Consider the following 24,150-nt stretch of genomic DNA (forward strand, 5'->3'; position numbering starts at 1 on the left):
ATCACACACACACAAACACACACACACACACACACACACACACACACACACACACACACACACACACACACACTACTGGAAATGATTTTATATGCAGATGAGGGCCAAGAGTTATATTCTAAAAACGATGAGGATTCAACATCTTCCTCTGCTTCTGCCAACTTTTTGATTTTAAAATGAAGGATCAGGTGATTGGTCTCTGATGAATTGCAGAGGCCTCATAGCACCGTTCGATCTGAGAGCGTGGACTGTATGTACTTTGTATAGTCAATGTAAGTAGCTAAGTTTTTTCCTATGGTTTGACGTTATTCAGACATAGACACAGGAATATAACCATATAAGGATAAATAAATCCAATAAGCCCTTCGAGAATTCATGCCCATCTACCAGCGCCAATTGTGTTTGATGAGTAATTCTGCTTATGATTGGTGAGGATTGATGGCATCGACTGAATTGTGAAAAGCATAATATTGAGTCACTAAGGAATAAAACCAATATGAAAATGTAGATGAGTAACTACAATTTCTGCAGTGTAGATGGAATCAAACATCTATGTCCCCCTTCCTCAACTGGCGGACCGCGATCCACGACCGGACCGCCGACCTCCTCTGTCCGGACCGCCGACCTCCTCTGTCCGGGCCCTCGACAAATTGTATAAAATAATAATTTATAAAGTGATTTTTAAGTTATACATTTTATATTTGTGGACTATAATCTGCGCATTACCGCGATCGCTTGTTAAAGTTATCCGTTGTATTCTTTGCGTGCACTAACAGATGTAATGCAGAGGACCGCGGCAGCGCGACTTTGTGTGTATAATGTTTGAGTGATTGGAGACCCTGGTTGAGCAGGGCATGTCAGCGATAACGATGCGCTGATTGGCTCCTCTGAACTGAAGGTGTGTCCATATATAAGCGTCAGCATATACGATGCGTTGATTGGCTCGTCTGAACTGAAGGTGTGTCCATACGTAAGCGTCAGCATATACGAGGAGCTGATTGGCTCCTCTGAATTTCAGGTGTGCCCATACATAAGCGTCACCACGCTTCTATGCCAATACACACGCATTCAAAATAGTTCATTGTGGCCGGAAACAGACGCATGCGCAACGCCACAGTGTGCTCACAGCTTCAGTCCAGGAGAGCCGCACACACAATTAAGACGAAGGTTTCGATTCTGTGCAGTTTTGCTCCCATCTACCAGGGGGTCTTTGCAGCTGTGTAACAGCAGAACAGGTAAATAAACGTCACAATGGCGTCCTCTGAAATTGCTTCAAAGAGAAAGGTGGACAGTGAAAATCGACGTTTCAATGAAGAATGGACTGACAACTATTCTTACATTCTACCTCTGTCGAGCACCAAGCCACTGTGTCTAATATGCCTAAAGACGGTAGCTCTGATCAAGAGTCAAAATATTAAACGCCACTATGTGACAGGGCACAGCTCTTTTAATTATCCTCTGCTGCACAAGCTGGCAATTAACATTCTTACAATGTTTGGGTCAATTTACAGATGTAAGTCTGCATTCTCCACAATGAATATTGTGAAGACCAAGTACCGTACTAGACTGACCAAGTACCGTACTAGACTCACCAATGAACACTTGCATCATTGTCTCCGCCTGGCCATCACACCTTTTGTGCCAAAGTTCAAAGTCTTGGCAACAAGCACAAAATGTAACTTCTCTCATTAAATACACATAATGTACACTTTTTTGCACCTTAAAGACTGAGTTCTTTCCACTTGTTTACAAAAGGAAATGAGGGATTGATTTGTTTTGTTAAAGGAAATGGATATTTTGATGTATCTTCTTAGCAGGCACAACTTAACAAAATAAAAGAGTTCCTGTGCCTCAACAAAATACCTCTCATTATTTGCTGTGTACTGGCAGAGTGAATAATTGTTATTTTATATATGCCCATACTAAATGGGCATATAGCCCTGCTCGCTATGACCGCCGTGCATGGGACCGGACCTTGGTCTTAATAAAAAAAAAAAAGTGGACCTCCAGCATTTCTAGACCACTGATCTATGTCATAAAAAATGACACGAATGAGGAACCCATGCAAGTTACCGCGAAACGAAGGACAAGCATGCTTAAACACGTGAAAGCTGTCTTTTTTTCCATCATATTGCTCAATGAATTACGAACCCATGATTGCATTTTTGTTGATATGTTGAAATTGTATTGGCCAACAAAAGATTTGCTACTTTGGCTCATTTGTTTGATAGACGTACCCTGCGATTGGCTGTCAACCAGTTCAGGGTTTACCTTGCCAACTGCATGAAAATAGCTGGGATCGGCTCGCTCCAGCACGCTTGCAACCCTTGTGTGAGCATAAGTGGCTCAGATAATGGCTGGATGTTTGAGAGACAGAAAAAGTCGACACACGCTTCTTCAATTGACATTTTTTATGACACCAAAACACATCATGTCAATTTTTTCATCATTTGTGCTCTTTACCTGTCCATATAAATTGAAATAAATAAATAATGGGAAAATAAACTATACAAAATATACAACTGATACAATGTGGTTGCGCACGTGTGCACACCCTCCCGTAAGTGAGTATGTGGCTGTACTCAGAAATAACCAATCACACTCAAACTTGTGTCAACAGAAGTCAGCACATATCTGCACCCATTTAAAGTAACTGTTATGTCTTTTGTGCGAACTGGTATTTGGAACTGTTTGTAATCCCTCTTGACCTGGACCCACTTGAAGAATAACAGCCAAGAAGATGCTGACATCACCATGCTTCATGGTACGCATGGAGTTCTTCTGGTGATGAGCAGCGTTGTGTGCAGAACATACCATTTTGTATCATGGACAAAGGTTCACAGTTGGTGTTATTGAACTCAAACACATTTCCCAAAACGTGTTTGGGATTCTCAAGTGCGTTTTTACAGAATGTTGAAATTAAAGTTGAACCAGGGTATGATTGACACAAACCTGTGGAATCAGATTTGTGCCCAAAAAGTACCAAGCAAAACCGAAAAAACAAAAAAAGAAAAAAAAGAAAAAGACTGAGCGATCCAGTACAATCCAACTCAAGCAAAACAATTCGCCTTAAAAGTTCAATTTATTACTGACAATAAACATATTTGTGTCACATTTGTTGCAGTTCTTTTTCTTTCTCACAAATAGAGTTTTGTTTTCGAAGACAGCTTTCTCCTTTCCACTGCCTGATTGATTGTGAAACGACTTTGTCATTTCAGCAGCCCGACTTTTTGATTGCAACTTTTGGCACAAACCTCATGGATGGGCGGATTTATGAGGAATGACAAATCAGTGACCTGTAAGTCATTCTAATGCCGTCAGTATTTTGTGTCACTGAACATAGTTCACAACAAGGACGCATGAATCAATCATTTTAATTATGTGTGCGTACGGTATTTGTTATAGATGCTGTATCACCAATGCTGTCATCGGATGTTTTATAGAATTTTATAATAGTTTGTTATCTTTTAGGATGTAACTCTCAAATTGTATGCCATTAGTTGCATTAGTTAATGTGGCTGGTGGCAGCCGGTTCATATCATTCAGGCATCACTTTGTCACCTTGAAAAACAAAATGGTGTTTACTTCGTCTGTAATCAGTGAAATTAATCAAGTTTAAAACTACTTAAACCGTCTATTCCTAATTAATAAGAGTGAAGAATAGAGTGAAAAATACAATTTCAATCACCTGTCAAATATAACCGGTCCACCTGCACCCACATGTTCAAAGCAAACACTACTTGGGTCTTTCTTTGCAGGGACTTTTTACAGTCTAATGGCAGGTTTGGTGGCAGTCAAACTAGGCCCCAAAAAAATTCTGTGTGCACATGTGTGAAACCACATTTGCTGTCAACCCCAGCTTGGATAATATGTTTGTCTTCCAGTGACAAATGGCACACACCGGGAGCCGGTTCAATATTTGAATCAGAAGCAGAAACATTGGACTACACCACACTAGAGAAAATAGGGCAGTGCTGCTCATACCATGACCAAGTCAGTGGAAACTGAAATGAACACAGTCTTATTGTCAGTGTACTGTAATCTTCTACCCAAACACACAGACCTTGAATACAAAGCACTCAATTGAAGACAGTGGGTGGTACAAAGAAGGAAGAGCTGTATTTCCAAGAGGGAAGCACATACAAAGTTTGAGAGAATTTGCCAGAGTGTTAGAAAACTGCAACTTCTGTTCAGAGTTTCTATCAAAAGCCCATCAAGCTCACTGCAAGCACTTTTACGATAATGTGGCTCCGCAGGTCTTCTCGGCGCAAAGTAGACGACAGATTTGTAATCAATTAACGCAAAAACGAACACTTATTACACGACAGAGAGTGTATGCAATGTACATATGGTGGGTGAAAAATCAGCATTGTGCAATTCATCCAAAACATGTACAATACAATTCTACATTTGAACAATTTTACAAAGAGAGCGCAAAACATGTCTATTTAAAGACATATTTGGCCTACTCCTACTGTGCACGCAGCTGTAAAACCAACAGACATCGCACTCTTTGAGGGAAAGTCTCCAGCTGAGATGACCCCTGACTTTGACATTACATTGTCATGACCTCTCAACTCCTCTCCAGTTTCTACCTCACATAACTTTTCATTGCTTCACTGTATGTCTGTTTTCTTCACCTCCTCTGGAGGTATGGAACTCATTTTTTCCCATTATTCACTGTGTGTTTCCACAGGGGGGCTTTGACAGTTGACCTGGCGTCATGCTGTCAAAGGACCAGTAAGCAACATTTAATAGTGTCTCAAGTTTCTCCATTTCCCCACAGACACTTTCTTTGGGGTCTAACGAATGGCAGGGAGGTGGAGAAAGGGGCAATGTTGCTTTAGGGGGCTAAAGTTGCCCCCCAAACAATTTTTAAACCCATTTTCAGTGGGATGCAATTTTGTGTTTCGAAAAAGGATGAATCTCTCTTCAAGGTCGGGAATCACGATTATTTGGATTAATTACATTTTATCCTACTATCATCCTCTATCCTCAAAAAACTCACAAGTCACGCTGCCATGTCATTGTATTAATCTAATGTTTCAGGTTTATAGTCATCCACATTACCTGCATGCAGTCATGCGGAATTTCCCTTCCTATTGTGTTTCAATCACTCCTCCAAATCGTTACCTCAAGTCAATGTGGTAGCACTAGCTCGGGTAATTGAGGACCGTTTTCCCTTGTGTTCACTTCCTTGTGTTATAGGTCCAGTTCCAGTGAGCTGGCTTTAATGACGGCACACAACTCCGAAGCAATCAGCCTCTCCCAGGCCACAATTTAAAGCAATAATTCGGGCAAGGGGTAACTATGCACCGAATGAACCTTTTTTTTATGAATATCGTTTTCTGCCTAATGTGCCCCGAGATCCTCCATGCGGTCGTCAATTTTAAAACAATACATTTAACTGACACCCATTATTGTCTTATTAATTAGAGTTGCCAAGAGAAAAAATGGAGAGGACAGTTCTTAATTTGAATTTCAGATCACATACATCTTCTAAATTTGTACTGTAAATACTGTGACTTTTTTTTTCTTCATTTCACGGCTTCAATATTAGTGCTTGTTTTAATCTCAGGCTCTCTGTACAGTTCCTCATGACATGTCTGGATGCAGCCATCTCGTTACCTCTGCGTCCTAGACGCATAATTTTCCCACGGGACACACCACAGGCACGACTGGGGGGTGGTGCAACAGATAACGTTATGCGCATGCGGGTTGCTATTTTAGTCCGCAAATTGAGGAATTGCGCGGATGAAAGTTTGAGATGGCGGCGATAAAAACTCAAAGATCTACTCATTACGACATTTAAGAAATGGGAATGCCTGTCTGATTTTTCGTATGAATTGTCCAAAGGTCGTCTCACTAAACTCACCTGGGATGTATGCACAGAACACGAGATAACACGAGAGGCACGATTACGAGGCAAGTTGGTCATTAGATTTTTAGGCTAATCGTTATGAAAAATATTATGAAACAGTATTGGTTATTCTATAATTTACTGGTTGTAGCATGGTAACTTTATGAATAAAACGTTCGTCACAAGGTGTAGTAATGCTAATGTTAACTGTTGGTAGAACTCATGATGACGTGTTAAATTCTTTCGTCAAATTGATCATAGATTACGCATGCAGCGTCTTGGGAAGAGGATGTCAAGCCACATCAATACTTACCTGTATTAATGATTACCAGTCAATTCATCTTTGCAGTGTGAGATTGGAAAAAATAATCTGATGATGCCACATGAGTACACCAGTTTACATCCATTTATTTTTTTGAATAAACCTGGAGTACACAGCTGCTGATGTAATGTTCATTGTTAATGCATCGTTTTCAAACATTTACTCTTGAAACATTATACTTTTGAGTGTCAGAATTCTTGATTGTGAATATCAGTCAAAATAGAAAAATGGGTTCCCATGATGAACGTGTACGGAACCCAACATTAGTTATCGTGGTTTCCCATTGGGTAATCCAACGGAACCGAAAAACGGTTACCATGAATTTCTGAAGTCCTCAGGCCTGCTACTGAATTATTTACATTTTTGTAGCATTTGTTGATAATTGTATGTATATGTTGTTGTTTGTGTTATTATTATATGCAATTGAATAAGTAGACCCCTTTCAGAATTCGAAATTTTGAATCCATAATGGCACTCATACTTTCCTGATCAGCGAGTCCCTGGGACTCGCTGCTGGTAAACTGTAAAATTATCATTGTGGATGCACTCACTGGCCTGGTTTTTCAATATAAGTGCAACAAAAGATGAAGTGAAAAGATCAGTGTTTGAGTCAATAGTCACGACACACTTCAGATTTCCATTTTGGGGTCAGTGTCTGAGTTTTAAACACCAAACAAAGGGAATTATGGGTCTCTCTTTTTGGCACCGTATCTTTTGACTCTTTTTCCACTTGGTTCTCTGCTAAACTATATGTCTCTTGCGTGTTGTTTACACCCATGCGCCTCTTGCGGTGCCGTAAACCAATATTTGTGGTTAATGTAAAAATACAGTGAATACTGCTGCTGCAGTATCACTAATGTTCATTCATTATTCCTAAAATTTCAGTGTAGCATCCAAAGTGTCGGGCTTTTGAAGTCGCTTTATCATACAAATCTCACAAACTTATACTGTATTCTTTCGTGCATGCATAGTGCAAAGACTCTGTTTGTTGATCCCACACGTAAACAACATTACATTTGGCATTTCTCCAGACATGACCAGTTCACCCACGCTTAATCCAACTGTTACACAAAGGCAAATCTTGTAAATCTATCGTTAATGCCTAGAGAGTGAAGCACAAGAAAAACATCAGAGGAAGGGGCCTCTCGTTACCTTCTCAGACGTTTCATTGATGTAGCAACAGAGCCAACCCACTATAAACGAAAGAGTTATATAAGGTGGGTTGTCTACTGTACTGTACACATATGATGAGCACACTGCAACATTATACTTGAGAATCGATTTTAGCGCACCAAGACCAAGTAAGAGAAGTACTGATATTTAAGTGTCGACCTGTAGAGCACAAAAAAATAGTATGCAGTAATCCCTCATTTATCACAGTTAAAACCACCTGCGATAAGCGAAAATCCGCGAAGTATAGGTATATACTTCCCCTGTATAGGTACATGTTCATGTGTATGAGTATAAAAAATATTCACAAAGCCAAATTTAATGGTATAGATGCATGTAGAAGTAAATTTTGTAGTAATTAACATTACTTACTGCAGTCTACTAATAGATTTAATTAAACATGTATCAGTTAGGTTAGGTTAGTGTATGAATAACAAAATACAGTAAACATTTACAGTACATGTAGTAAATGTTGCTCTATCTGACTCGCTGTTTTGCTGACTTTCGCTGCTTCTCGCGGACTGTTTGCGGACTTTTAGCGGATTTAAATTTTATTAATTTTTTTACAAATATGTTTGAAAAAATCTGCGATGTACTAAACGCATGATAAACGAAACGCGGAATAGTGAGGGATTACTGCATGTGTATGTTACATTTAAGCAGGGTATCAGGGAGTCAAATATATTTGTCTTCTTTCTTTTCTTCTCTGGAAAGAGAACCATCAAAATGTGGCTGCTATTGGGTCCTAATCTTCCTGTACCTACGTATCCTTCTTCCTACACCTCACTCATCTTTCAGTGTTCATCTTTTCACACCTGCCAAACACGCCAACACACCAGCTCTATTTTGCCGCCTTCTAATAGAATCCCTCAGCTTCACTAATGGGTCTGTCAGCATCTCGGCAAGAACAGGAGAGCAGATGAGAGTTCAGGCCACATATGGAAAAAGATTCAAAAAGATGGAGGAGAGGTGATGGACTTTGAAAGCTTTCCTGACATACAGTATGCCTTTCGGAGAGATTAAAAAAACTGCTCCCTGGCACTGCCAACAAGTGACCAAATGCTGCTACAGAAGCAGAGCGGCGACTTAAAGCCTTACCATCGTCCCGTTAATAATACTTACACAGCAAATACAGGTTCCCACCAAATAATTTGATTGGACATAATTCATTCCATTTGCGATGACATACAGTACTTCCCATGCCTCATTCCATTCTACAGCATGTCAAATTATTGAGATTCTTTACAAGAATATTAAGAACATGCAGTAGAAGACATTATACTGACTCGGATCATTTCAGTTTTGTCTTACCGTTGTCGATGGCAATGAAGGCAGCGGTGTATTTATTGTCATGAACATAAGGAGATTCACGGTCCAGAGAGGCCAATGTGTTGACAGTTCCTCGCAGTTGGTTCACAGTCAGCCAGCCTGCAGGATCTCGTAGAATGGCATATCTTGGAAAACACAGTTGAAAACTTATTATGAACCCCAAAATAACAGTGCATTTCATGAAAACAACTGCTATTAAGCAGATTAAGCACAAGAATTCCTCTCATCTTTGAGTTATAAGCTTATGATCTCATCAATAGATTCAATGTTTCAGTGAATGGATAGAGAACATTTTGCCAGAGTGGAGGATTTCAGGAATGCAGCTCAATGTCCCACACATAGTTATGTACTTCCTGTTTAAACACAAAATGAGTTGAACCGAATTGAAATTGACTCTGAAAAAAAAAACAATCATGCCAGTAACCAAGCATATTTTTAATGTTCAATTACTCTCATCGTGGTTTTAATCGGTTGTGCAGTTCATTGGTTGTGGAGTGGTATACTGCATTTCATGCAACTACCGGTAGTCACTTGAAATATCTGGCCATAAAGGGCATCTAGTACTCCAGGTGGCAGTGAAAACAGTCTTTGAAACATTTTCTGTCTGACAAACTCCAAAATCAGAAACAGAAAGTCTTTCCAAAAGAGTGATATTGCTTTTTCGCTTCCTCTGACTGCAAAGGGCAGGTATCTCAATACTTTTGTCTGTATAGTATAATTATGTTTGCATAACTACTGTATACACTTTCCCTCCTGAGAGCAAAATATTGCCATGATTGGAAACGTTCAGAATCGTGAGTGCGGGAAGAGAGAGATGGCCCACAGCCGATGCTAATAAACCGTTTCTATCGGAGCGCTGCAGCGTGTATGCAAGCGCATGTTATAAGGACAGGGGTTTTGCTGACTTGCGTTGGGCCACAACCACTGTGCACTTCATCTAAATTCACAGCAGGCAAAGCGTGAGGGAGGGATAAGAGATGGAGGCGAAGCAGGGAGAGTGATGATGAGAGGGATCAAGAAGGAAGTGAAGACAAGGAGGCTTCATACTAAGAATGAGGTAGGTTGCAATGAAAACACATTTTATTCTCTTTCTTTGCCCCGTAATGTGAAATCTGTTTCGATAGTGCTACCTTAGGAGCAGCTTTACCCAGGTCTAGTTTAGTGTTGCACCAAAAAGGTTTTGAGCCAACTCTTTGCTTGTAATTATTCGACAAAGTTGGCTGGATCAGAAGCAACCATGTTCAGTGGTCCATTTAAAAGACTTTCTTTACTTCTCATTCTTGCTATTTATATTTTCTCACAGTACCATTTTCAGTTGTTACACGATCTGTATGCTAAGAGCATCTTGTTTGGAATACAAAGCAGTTTGATTTTAATTGATTGCTCTGCGTTCAGTGCTGTTTATCCCAGCGAAGAAAGTGATACATTTGAGTGATCAAGATGGATGGCTGACATTCACAAATGTCTTCCAATTTCGTCTGTGAGAGCATCTTTCAGCATTAATTTATTCACTACCTTTGGAAAAAAATACACACAATTGAGGTAACATCAAGTTTCCACCATCATGTATTTTTGATGACAATGCGTCATATGCAGACATGTAGTCACTTTGACAAACCACTTGCATATATAAAGACGTCTGTCTGCGACCATTAGAATCATTCACACATTCCAGTCCCACACAAGTGATTGGAATGTTGATTAATGGCACAGATCCCAATAAGGTAAAGTGTCCAAGATTTACAGATGTGGTCAACTTACATTGAAGTCGTATGTATGTATGTACAGTATGTACACAAATAAGTTGAGTGTGCAAAACTGGTTCAGTGCAACAGCATCTATGAGCTAAGGCATCGTGATTTATGCCTTAAAGCGGTGGTGCCCAAACTTTTTTTGTGTCACGGACCATTGTGTTCTTTTATGAACTGATCTTTTTTTCATTCCTTTCAAACAGTGTTATGTTTTGTTGCAGCAAAATATAGAATTAAATAACAAACAAACGGTGAACTAGTCAGAAGTGGACCAATTAGTAATAATAAATACACTTTATAATGTCAACTAAAATAATTTTAGTTGTAACCAAGGGGTGTTTTGAGTGGACAAGATACTCGATTTATTCTGCCTGGTAAATGCGGAGTCTGCTGGTTTTCGGTCTGCTAACACTGACAAACTGATGAACAATCTTTTGTCTTCATTTCGTAGCGTGTGTCTTGCTGTGCGGCTTCCAATCATTTGTGTGTGTGTGTGTGTGTGTGTGTGTGTGTGGGCGGGGGGGGGGGGTAGTATATATATACATACACACACACACACACATATACATGTATACATATATATATCATTCAATCGTTTTCCGATCCGCTTTATCCTCACAAGGGCTGCGGTGGGTGCTACAGCCTATCCCGGCTGTTTTCGGGCCGCACTATATATATATATATATATATATATATATATATATATATATATATATATATATATTAGTGCGGCCCGGTAGCCCAGTGGTTAGCACGTCGGCTTCACAGTGCAGAGGTACCGGGTTCGATTCCAGCTCCGGCCTCCCTGTGTGAAGTTTGCATGTTCTCCCAGGGCTTGCGTGGGTTTTCTCCGGGTGCTCCGGTTTCCTCCCACATTCCAAAAACATGCATGGCAGGCTGATTGGACGCTCTAAATTGTTCCTAGGTGTGAGAGTGGGTGTGGATGGTTGTTCGTCTATGTGTGCCCTGCGATTGGCTGGCAACTGATTCGGGGTGTCCCCCGCCTACTGTCCGAAGACGGCTGGGATAGGCTCCAGCACTCCCCGCGACCCTAGTGAGGATCAAGCGGTTCGGAAAATGGATGGATTTGTATATATATATCTCAGATATGAAGAACTGGACAGCACCAGGCCCGGACATGGTCTACACCTACTGGCTAAAGAAACTCACAGCACTCCATGAGCGCCTAGCAGTACAAATGAACCAACTGCTGAGGGAATGGACTCACCCAGAATGGCTAACCGAAGGGCAAACGATCCTGATCATGAAGGATCCCTTGAAGGGTGCAGTCCCACCCAACTATACCATACTATACTATACTATACAATACGGCCAATAACCTGTCTCTCCACAACATGGAAGCTCATGTCAGGCATCATTGCGGCTAAGATAAGTGGACACATGGATCAATACATGAGCGAAGCGCAGAAGGGCATTGGTAGAGAAACCAGAGGAGCCAAACATCAGCTCCTGGTTGACAGAACAGTCGCACAAGACTGCAAGTCCTGACAACCTGTGCACAGCCTGGATTGATTACAACAAAGCCTATGACTCGATGCCACATACATGGATCACTGAATGCTTGGAGTTGTATAAGGTGAACAGGACCCTAAGAGCCTTCGTTGCAAACTCGATGAGGATGTGGAAAACCACACTTGAAGCCAATGGCAAGCCACTTACCCAAGTGTCCATCAAATGTGGCATATACCAAGGTGATGCACTCTCCCCACTGCTGTTCTGCATAGGACTGAACTCCCTAAGCCAAGTAATCACCAAGACAGGCTATGGATACCACCTCAGAAATGGAGCTACGATCAGTCACCTCCACTACATGGATGACATAAAGCTGTATGCTAAGAGCGAAAGGGACATAGACTCCCTGATCCACACAACCAGGATCTACAGCAGCGACATCGGGATGTTATTCGGGCTTGAGAAATGTAGTTGGATAGTGACTAAGAAAGGAAAGGTTGTCCGCACTGAAGGGGTCTCAATCCCTGAAGGAACAATAGCAGACATTGAGGACAGCTACAAGTACCTCGGTATACCACAAGCCAATGGCAACCTCGAACTGGCAACAAGGAAAGCGGCTACGGCCAAATACCTCCAGCGAGTGAGGCAAGTCCTAAGAAGCCAGCTCAATGGACTCAAGAATAAGACCCGGGCAATAAACAGCTATGCCCTGCCAGTGATCAGATACCCTGCAGGAATAATAAGGTGGCCAAAGGAAGAGATTCAGACCACGGACGTTAAGACCCGAAAGCTCCTAACCATGCATTGAGGGTTCCATCCCAATTTCAGTACCCTGAGACTGTACGCAAGCCGAAAGGAAGGAGGCCGGTGACTAGAGAGTGTAAGAGCCACTGTCCAGGTTGAAACATCCAAGCTCCATGAATACATCAAGAAGAAGGCTCCAACGGATGATGTACTCAGAGAATGTTTCAGACAATGGGGAACAGAGGATGAGGCGCTGGAAGATGGACCATCATGGGAGGACAAGCCCCTACAAGTGATGTACCACCGGACCATAACTGAAGTGGCCGATCTCAAGAAGTCCTATCAGTGGCTAGAGAGGGCTGGCCTAAAGGACAGTACAGAGGCACTCATCCTGGCTGCTCAGGAGCACGCCCTGAGCACCAGAGCCATTGAGGCCCAGATATACCACACCAGACAAGACCCAAGGTGTAGGTTGTGCAAAGAGGCTCCTGAGACGATCCAACACATAACTGCAGGGTGTAAGATGATGGCAGGGAAAGCCTACATGGAACGTCATAACCAGATGGCTGGCATAGTCTACCGAAACATCTGTGCGGAGTATGGACTGGAAACCCCAAGGTCAAAATGGGAAACACCTCCGAAGGTGGTGGAGAATGACAGAGCGAAGATCATGTGGGACTACCAGATCCAGACTGACAGGATGGTAATGGCGAACCAACCACATATCGTGATCATAGATAAAGGGCAAAGGAAAGCCGGTGTAGTGGATGTAGCGGTCCCAAGTGATGGAAACATCAGAAAGAAGGAACATGAGAAACTCGAGAAATACCAAGGGCTCAGAGAGGAGCTGGAGAGAGCCTGGAAGGTAAAGGTGACAGTCGTGCCTGTGGTGGTCAGAGTACTCGGGGCAGTGACCTCCAAACTAGATGAGTGGTTGCAACAGTTTCCGGGAACAACATCGGACATCTCAGTCCAGACATGTGCAGTGCTGGGAACAGTAAGGATACTGCGCAGAACCCTCAAGCTTCCAGGCCTCTGGTAGAGGACCCGAGCTGAATGAGGGACAGACACCACCCGAGGGGTGAGATGAGGATTTTTTTTAATATTCGAATTTGTGAAATGCAATATAAAAAAAGGTTACCAAATAATGTGCAATAAAGTCAAGTAAGATCCAATTTTCAACCTTCTTTCTTCTGTTTGCCCCCCTCTCCCCCCGTAATAACTAAATAAATAAATGAAAATCTCACTTCATGCTTCATCCTATCAGTGTTGTCAATTGAAAATACTATTTCCTCTGGCCGTTGGTTAGACATGGGCCCTTAGAATTACCCCAACTTTCCCCTCTTCCCCTTCCCCCTGCTGAGTTCATTCTTGCAACAAAAGGTCACATCCCCTTTAGTTCAAAACTTAGCCCATGACATCTTTCATACATATGCAATAACTCCCTAACTTTCGTTCAGTTTGGAGACAGAACAGTGAAGATACTGCCTGACCATGGTCAGCTATTTATATTGTTGATGTATCACACAACAAGCTTTGTCCTTGCAATGAGTCAGTGCCTTTCCTCTTTTCTTACCTCACCCACAGTTCTTCAACGCTACCTGAGAGTCCTCAAGCCCGACATCGAAGGTTCCACTGCTGTGTTCTTTTAAGTCCAATGTCTTTTACCTTGCATATGGCCACAGTGACAAGTGAAAGCAGACAGGGAGCTGCTGAATAATGTATGACCTGGATTCTTGAGATGTTCTCATTTTTCAAAGCAAGGTTAGAAAAACAACGTTCGAGTTGAAAGAAACCACAAGTGGGTTACCAGGATAAATGAAGAGTTCAAACGAGGTCAATGTTGTATTATATTAAATATCAATAGTACAATTTCACCAAAATATAAGAATGTGTTGAGTACAGTGTCATACAAAGAAATATATTTCATTCATGAATTTATATATTAATTTTTTTGGTGGGAGGGTCACCTCACTGTTACTGTTAGACGTTCTTGATTATAATAAATACTGTAATTACAAATGTATGATCTATCATGCTTACAGCAGAAAAAACAGCAACCATGCCATGATAATTAAGACATATGAGGAAAAGAAAATAGAAATTGCCTTTTTGTTGCAGAGTACTTCCGATGTTTCTACAGTCTTTTCAAATTATGCCCTTAACTTCAGTTCGGGCAACTAATCTCTGAAAATAGCACAGCAATTAGCAGCAAATCTTTCTTGATCACACACCTAATTATGAATTCCCTTCTTCATAGGGACAAAGACTGACAGAAACTCAGGGAACTAAATACAAGCAAAGTGACAAGACAATGAGAAACACCTGGACAAGACACAAGGGGTTGAGGGAGCTAATTGGTTACACACAAGGAACACTGATAACGAGAACAGGTGGCGAAAAAAAGGGCACATGAGGAACCAAAACCAAACGTAACCAGACCGAAACATGACGTTGACATCATTGCCACCTGATTTACTCTCCTAGAACCAATCTGCTGCCCTTTGGCTAAAGCAATTAAATTTGCCCAAATGTTTCTCACTTGAGAGATGACAAATCCCTGCAAAACCTAATAGTTTGGCCTCCATTCTAAACATGATTAAAATTAAAATATTTGATTTTGATGTCATTTTGAGTTTGTGAGAGCAAGAAAGTGAAAACCGGAGAAAAGTAAAATCACTTGGGTTTCTTTGGGAGGATGAGTGAAGCGAAATTGTTATGGTTTGGTTTCCCCTTTTTGGGTTCAAATAAGATTGATGATTGTGTATATTGCCCGATGTCTTAAAGGATCATGCCATAATACTGCTCGCATGTGGTGGAGCAACAAATGGAACTCTGTATGCATTGACAGCATATACTCGGCTGGAGTTTACCACCTGCAGTGTACTCAACCACCACAAGGGGCACCACGTTTTTTCTTCATTAAATTTACATGGCTCAAACAGGAAAAACCTCTGGAAACCAGTCATTATAAAATACAACACAGTACAATGCAACTTCAAGAGAGAGGGAGAGAGAGAGTTTCTATGATCTTTTATGACATCAATGGAATAACAGGTCATTTGCATACCAATGTACAGATGCTCCCCACCTTACGAACGAGATACGTTCCGAACGATCGTTCGTGAAAGTGAATTCGTTCGTACGTTGCTTCAGTGCTATATTTTGGATGGAATGTATGTTTAAGGCTTATATGAGTATGTTTATTGTTTATATAAGTATGTTTAAGGTTTGTATGAGTAACCTGCATTGATTTGAAATCCTTACAAACTAACATTACAAATTACAAATTACAATTAACCGTACAAAAGGGCGGAAAGAAGCACTACAGTATCTGTACTCGGAAAACGACGCGCAGTACAAAATCTAACTTTTTCTTTTCTTTTTCGACATACCCGTAAAAATGTTTGTATGTACCGTTGTTCGTAACTCGGATGTTCGTAAGTCGGGGAGCGTCTGTACTCTGTTCTGTAAATGCATCCAAATAATTTCACTTTGAACATTCAACATTTGTCATTTCTGAGAATAGGCTACCTATCCGACTGTCATGCAAGCAATATAATAGGCAGAGGTAGCTTATAGGCATAGGGTCACCTCTGAGAAGAAGCACGTGTGGGCTAATTTCAATCAGATAGTCTTTATATGGAAAATCCACACACGCACATCCCAAATGTGCGTGCTTTGGTTCTGAATGCCATCCACTGTGATCCAAGGCTCAGACAGATTGTGTTCCGTGTCAAATGCATTTAACCTGCAGATGCCAGGGCACCCACGCACCAACAACGCGCGCGCACACGCACACACACACACACACGCACACACGCGCACACGCGCACACGCGCACGCGCACACGCACACACGCGCGCACGCGCGCACACGCACACACGCACACACGCACACACACGCGCACACACACACACACACACACACACACACACACACACACACACACACACACACATTCAAGTAAACACCCGCACATTTATGCACAGAGGCAGACACAGTATCACAGTTAAAAGAGAAACTGACTTCACTGCGTTGTCGTTTCATTCTGTGCACGCTCCCCCGTCCTGCCTTTGCAAAGATCCCTGTGTCTGTCTTTTTCAGCGTCCTCAAACTGTCTACATACAGGTAACTGCTCTGGCATAGCAAAATCTCTGGTACAAGTAAAATGTCAATGAATGGAGAGATTTAAAAAAAGCAAGTGGCTCATAAGTGAAATGATAAAAATGCATTCCACAGATGAGTGGTTTTAATATGAAAGATATGCCGGGATGCATAACCTTTCGGAGCCAGTTTGATTGATATGGAAATTATGTTTTGCTATGTTGTTTTTCAATCACACCGCACCACTGACATTTGCTGAGTGTCTAGCAGCAGTTAGAAGTTTTAGATGTAAATCGGGAGCAGGAAGTTTAGCTTTTGACTTCCCCTTGTCATTATAATCCAAGGGATCTCACTGCTGATCCTCATCCAACAAGCCTGCAACATGCTTAAACAGGGATCTGGCTCAGGGTGGATTTACGCCATGCGGCTGAAGTGACACAATTCAGGTTGTTTTCACAGTCCATCATAGTGGTGTAAAGAGAAAAAGGAAAACGAGATTGAATATCCTCCGATCAGAATAAGGGCTCTCCAAAATGTGGATAAAAATTAGACATAAATCAAACATCAATCATTGCAAGTAATTATCTACGCCCCATCTATGCAAGTCTGATGTCACGTAAATCAGGCCATCCGCGCAACAAAACACAAAAGCACCTCGAGGTACATAAACAGACTTTCAAGTCATTCTAATGCGGTCTGTCACGTGTAGTATTTAAGATGATTTTATGCTATAGAGGGGACAGCATCTTTTCCGTCAATTTGTTTCATTAGACGCTGATGTGCTTGTTCTGCATTCTTTCATTCATCCAATTTGAAGGGCGATTTTAAGATCCGCTCTCGAGTAAGTGGTCACCGAAGGGCTGTGCATGAAATGGATGAAAGCCCATCTTCCAGGCGAAGAGGTAGATGGAAATGCTCAACTGGTCTTCACTACTCTGATCACAAACCCGCTTTTATATGTGGTTTTAACTTCAGCCCCCCATTACTTAGACCAAGCCGCATTGTTATTGATGAAAAATGTGAAAAATCTCATTCATAATATTGTGTCTGATTATTTTGAAAAATGTGCTTTTACAAATGTGCAGTGCTCCTAATAGTCTTCTATCCCATATGTAGTTGAGTAACGAAACTCCCCCGGCTACTGTATGAAAAATGCAGTGAATATTTATTATTAGAAAAAAAACTCTGTACAGAACAGGACAGTTTACTATTCTTCACATGTTCCACCCTATCACCCGAGCACATTGAAAAAAGAAAACATGAATTGGAAGAGCTGTTATTACAGCACAATTTGAATTCAAAACAAGACAAATTGCTCAGAGGCAATTAAAAATGAATGCTGCTCTATCACTAAACTGGTGCTGCTACTTTATCAGGCGTTTATGGACACTACACAAATCTTGAGATGTCCACAACCTCCGGTTCAACAGCACCACATTATCACGGACTTTATTCTGACACTGTCTATGTTTTACGACACACAAATTCACCTCAATTATTTGAGCAGTTAAGTCATAATTCAGCGGTTTTATTTCCTCTGGTCATTATCATACCCCTGTTTTTAGTTAAGTCTATTTGTAAATGTAATGTAATGAAAAGAGGATCACGTTAGGCCAGAAAGCCAAAGAAACCATTGGTCTTAAAAGTCTGTCATGGCAAGCGACTGCACAGAGAGGCATGATGGCTTTGCTGATTCCGTTTTGACTGAAATACGGTACCTTACCTAACATTCTGAAGCTCTAATGTATCCGGGTCTGTGGCATTGAGAGAGGCTATATAGCTTTCCACTGGGATATTTTCCATCCTGGTGACAATCAGCGGGTCAGGGAAAAAGACGGGTCCTTCATTCATGTCTAAAACTTTGACTTGGACAGTCGCTGTGGAGCTGGGGCCATAACCGGCACCGGAAATCAGAGGGTCTTCATTCTCCACTTTAATGAAGACTTTGTGGAACGCTGTGCCTTCATAATCGAGAGGCTGAAAAAAGGAAATGTTAAAGCAAGGACATTTAGATGGTAAGAGACAAATGTAGTATTGACATACCTTGACAACTGAAAGCATTCCCTCATTATTGTCCGGGTTGGTCTGGATCCCGAAGCTCCGTGTGGGATCTCCATTTATGATGGAGTAGACAGCTCTCCATGCGCCGGTCGCTGGGTCATCTCTATCATCGACTGTCAAGTTAACGGCCACACCAGTTGAGCCTTCGTATACATACGCTTCAAACTGGAGAGACAGACAAAAATGAACATAAGCAAAAAAAAAATAAAAACAACAACAAAGTATTTTCATCTACCTGAATGCAGAAACAGAAAAATGTATAGATCAGTGGTCCTCAACTAGAAATGCTGTCGGTCCACTTTTTTTTTTTTTAAAAAGACCAAGGTCCGGTCCCATGCACAACAGTCATGGGGAGCAGGGCAATATGCCCATTTAGTATGGTCAAGCTAAGCTTATACAAATCAACACTCCTCACAACCAACCAATAATGGGGTGCATGAAAATAACAATTATTCACTTTGCCAGTACACAGCAAATAATGAGGGGTATTGTGTTGAGGCACAGGAACTCTTTTATTTTGTTAAGTTGTGCCTGCTTAATAATAAAAATGTCTTATTTCCCTAAAAGGGCTATTTCTATTTTAACTTTGTTAAACAGTAGTTGTAATTTTCCCATTAATTTAACAAAAACAAAACAGTAATTTTACCAAAATAAATGCTAAACATAAAAACAAAAATATCATTTTCATTTGTACAATTCCCCTTTTCACATCCCTTCTGAAATCACTTAAAAATATATCAGAAGAGGAGTTAAGAACCATTTTAAATACTGACACAAGGGAGCACAGGAATGTGCAGTGCTGTTCTTCCACTAAAGGTGAATGCAATGTCTGAGGCATGCAAATATTATTTGAGGACGCCATTGGGATGTTCATTTACCATGTTTCGGTGTTCTGCTATTAAACAGCTGCAAAGTAGACGGCAGCAGAACTGCACACAATCGAAACCTCCCGCGATTCGTTTTGTCTAATTGTCTGTGTGCGGCTCTCCTGTGCTGAAGCTGTGAGCACAATGTGGCGTCGCGCATGCGTCTGTTTCCTGACACAATCATCCATTTTGAATGCGTGCTGACGCTTATGTATGGACACACCTTAAGTTCAGAGGAGCCAATCAGCGCATCGTTATCGCCGACATGCCCTGCTCAGGCAGGGTCCCGACTCTCGAGTGAGTCAAATATTATACACACAAAGTCGCGCTGCCGCGGTCCTCTGCATTACATCTGTTAGTGCACGCAAAGAATACAACGGATAATTTTAACAAGCGATCGCGGTAATGCGCAGATTATAGTCCACAAATATAAAATGTATAACGTAAAAATCAATTTATAAATTATTTTATACAATTTGCCGAGGGTGCGGACAGAGGAGGTCCGGACCGAGGAGGTCGGCGGTCCGGACAGAAAGGTCGGCGGTCCGGTCGTGGATCGCGGTCCGGCAGTTGAGGAAGAGGGCTATAGATGATCGGTTTCATTCAAATATTTCCACTCTGGAACTGGCTAGAAATAATACAAACAGGTTGTTTAATTTTAATGTCCTTTGTGTATGTTGTATTTTCTGTAAATAAGTAATTACATTATTTTTACAGTAGTATCCCAAAGTACTGTAGCGAGCTGAAAAGTAAAGTCACATGGTCATTGGTCGATTTAATACCATTAAATAACCAAAAAAAAAAAGAAATCTCACCCGGTGTTTGACATTAAAAAGTATATTACCGGTACTTGTGTCCTGCTTTGAATTGTGCTTTACTTCAATATTTGGAGAACATATGAAATAAACTCCAGCAAGTTTCACAGATCAATGTTTCACTTTTCACTCCACTACTTTTCTAGCGAGAGTGTGTCGTTCTTGTTTCCTTCGAGTCAGAAGTGAGTGCGTGTTTAAAACTTTTTTCCCCCCGGGCAACTGGCCAGACAGTGGAGAACAAAATTAACCACAGTATGATATGTATTAATCCATGCATCTGTCATTAACAATCAAATTACAATTTACAGACAATAAAAAGACAACATTATTAACACACCTAGTGGAGAAGAAAAAAGAAGAGGCAGTCTTAAATTCTTGTTTTGGGATTTTTAAATGGCACCAATGTAATGTTTGGTTTCCGTCTCAAAACTTATGCAAAGCGGTTTGGGGTGGCTACATTTGCATTTGTCGAACTGGAATTTTAAAAGAATAAATACGACATTTATAACAAATACTTTTTTAAAACCCACATTATTTAAGAAATCAAACAGTACATTTTTCCATTAAAGAGTGAAGTCCAAGTCAACTTTTAAAAGTAGTTAAAAATAATAGTTAAAAAATAGTTAAAAATAATATATCTGGTTACATCGTTACACGTTTTTTAAGTGTAAAAATAAGTGAACCAATGTTTCAGGGGACATTCCACAAAACATACAAAAAATAAAAGACAACACAACTGTACTTCCTGAATTGAAGAAGATCATGTTGGAAAGATATTTGTAGGGAAGAGATCAGGGACCTCATTGATCAAAGAGCACATAGAACAGGTTCTAAATTAGTTTGCACAAGTGAAATGTGCGCAAAAGTACAAACAAAATAATCTGTATTGATCAAATATGAGCACACCAGTAACGTAGGGTTGATGAATCCCACCTGCTCTAAATTGCCACGCTCGCACACGTTGAGGCAAACGACCATTGAGGCAATTTGTCACCTCGAAACATTGTATGTCATTACCGTGGTAAAATGAGACACCAATTGTGTCTTGCGTTGACAAAGGTTTTACAATGGTGACAGACAAATAAATCCCCATGAAAAAGAAAAATTGCGTTGAAATTAAAACAGCGTGGAAGTCAACTTGTGCTACTAAATTGACTTGGTTTGTTTGGTTTGTTTGTTTATTGAACATAAAACATATACAGTAATAATTTGACAGAAAATAAGGTAGATAAAAAAGTAAAAGAAAGAACTCAGTCTTCATTCAACACAGTTATTATGTTCAAGGGAGTAGGATGAAGTAAAAAAACTTATCTAGTCCTACCCCGTTATGTGTTTATATCTACTAAATCATTTTTATATCAATCAGAAACGAAAAAGTAAGAAGAAGTCTCCATTAAGGCTCATACTTTACCCTTAACCGTTATATTTTCACAACTTTTGGTTTGTATCGGGATTATATACATCCTCACCCTGGCACTCTTGTGTCAATTTTCTCTTGTATTCATAATGGATATTGCAATACCTTTCTCTATTTATCAACTTAGTTCTGATTTATCATTATATTTAATGTTTAGAATTTATCATTTTAACTCTGATTGGTGTAGGTTGTTTGTACTATTTTTTTGAATTTGTTTTTGAACTCAGCAAGCGATTTACTCATTTTTAGGTCCGTTTCGAGATTATTCCACAGATTAACACCTTTGCTAGATACACTTCTTTGCTTGATGTTTGTTCTTGTTTTGAGTTTTTTTGAATAAGTTGGTACCTCTTAATTCATAGTTGCTTTCTCGAATTTTAAAAAACTTCTGAATGTTTTGGCAGAGCAGGTTATTGTGTGCTTTGTACATTAATTGGGCGATTTTAAAGTCAACCAGGTCATAAAATTTCATCGTATTTCCATCCATCCATCCATCTTCTACCGCTTATCCGGGGCCGGGTCGCGGGGGCAACAGCTTTAGCAGGGAAGCCCAGACTTCCCTCTCCCTAGCTACTTCTTCCAGCTCTCCCCGGGGGGTCCCGAGGCGACCATAATTAGAAGCTAACATCTCTAAAAAATCCAAAAGCATGGCAAAGAGGGTTGAAGAGTATCTCAGAGACCGACGGGGAAGTGGAAACAAAATTTTTTGTGTGGACTGGCAGACGGTACTAAAATAGCGTTGATGAACTATAATTTAGTGACGGAAACACAGTTAAAACGGAGTGATGGACTGACGATTACAGTTTAGTTCTGCTTGAAACAATGACGGACTGAGGATGACAGACGGGTGGCAAGTGAATAACGAATGATGGACCGCCAACATGTACTTATGTGCCCCCCTTGTCTTTGACCTTGTTTTTCTACATTCACCGAAAGATAGCCTGGTAATTTCCTCCACTGACAGATAAAAAAATACTTTTTTTACAAACTGTTCAGGTGTTGATTTGATTGTACCAGCATTCCCTATTCTAGCCTTCATTTCTTGTTTTCTATTCATCATATAGAGAGAATAAACACTTGTGTCCTTCATCGCTAATTTCATACAGCGGTTAAAATCCATTTTACACTGTCAATTAAAATGCTTCCAACTGATAATACTTGGCAATAGGATTCAATCAATTAAATAGCCAAGGACTCTGTCAATAAAATTCAATAAGGAGTACAAGCTGAACTTGAAAAGATACAGACACACACACACACAAAAGTATGTGTGTCTGTATCTTCTGTATCATCTGTATGTGTGTCTGTGTGCATGTCAGCACCATTATAGCAGCAGAGCTTACAGTGTAATCTTTGAAACACAAAACACTCTACTTAAGTGAAGTCAAGATAAATGCATTTCTTGTCAGCCTACGGTATTGTTGTTTCACAGATTACCTTCTTAAAGCTACACCCTACTAAAAACCATCCATTTGTCTGGGGAGAGACAAACATTGATTTTGTCTTTATCTTTTCCTTTTTGTATCCAATGCTTGTTTAAAGCACTTAAACAATTCAGCCAGGCAATGCCCAGGGGAGAGAAACACAATGTTTGCTGAAGGAGTACATTCCAAAACCAAAGTATTGTAACAGCGAGGTCAATTCCTCTGTTTTTGCTGTGGACTACAAACATTGGAGTTGGAGGGGAAAAAAATGAATACAGCAGGGACTCAGTTTTTTAACATACTGTATTTTCAGCACTACAAGGCACTTCGGAGTATAAGACGCATTGATGACCTATTTTAAAACGGTCTTCATATATAAGGCGCACCACATTATAAGACACATAGAATAGACGCTACAATAGTGACTGACGTTGCGTTATGCAGCCACTAGATGGAGCTAACCTACAGAGAATACAATACAATTCAATACAGCTTTATTTATATAGATACTTAAAACCGCTGCAGCTTCAATAAAGCACTTTACAGAACATTTAAAATATGTCCAAGAAAGCTGAATATTTATCCCTACATAAACCACATCTGATTATATGGCGGATTATACGGCTTTTGAGAAAACCAAATGCTTTTGGGTGCGCCTCATAGTGCAGAAAATACGGGAACCTGAATTTGTACATAAGTCAAAACATGCCTACCACTCATCTACATGAATGTAATAATAAAGCCTTACTTGGTGCACATGCCTTTTTATGCCGCTGTGTCTGGAAAGAGACTTGGCCTGCCTAAAACTCTC

The 24,150-nt window shown here is 40.6% G+C and overlaps 1 protein-coding gene across 1 annotated transcript in view; it reads right to left on the minus strand.

The window, feature by feature from the left end:
• Window positions 1–24,150, minus strand: part of cdh13 (cadherin 13, H-cadherin (heart)) — a 279,370-nt gene that overhangs the window by 31,730 nt on the left and 223,490 nt on the right. Inside the window, exons 10-12 of the mRNA XM_052061852.1 lie at window positions 18,800–18,982; window positions 18,480–18,733; window positions 8,664–8,806 (exon numbers count right to left, since the gene is read on the minus strand). Coding sequence (XP_051917812.1) covers window positions 8,664–8,806; window positions 18,480–18,733; window positions 18,800–18,982 — 580 coding nt within the window. The remainder of the gene's footprint in view (window positions 1–8,663; window positions 8,807–18,479; window positions 18,734–18,799; window positions 18,983–24,150) is intronic.

The sequence above is a fragment of the Hippocampus zosterae genome, chromosome 3 (genome assembly GCF_025434085.1).
Source record: "Hippocampus zosterae strain Florida chromosome 3, ASM2543408v3, whole genome shotgun sequence".
Lineage (NCBI taxonomy): Eukaryota > Metazoa > Chordata > Actinopteri > Syngnathiformes > Syngnathidae > Hippocampus > Hippocampus zosterae.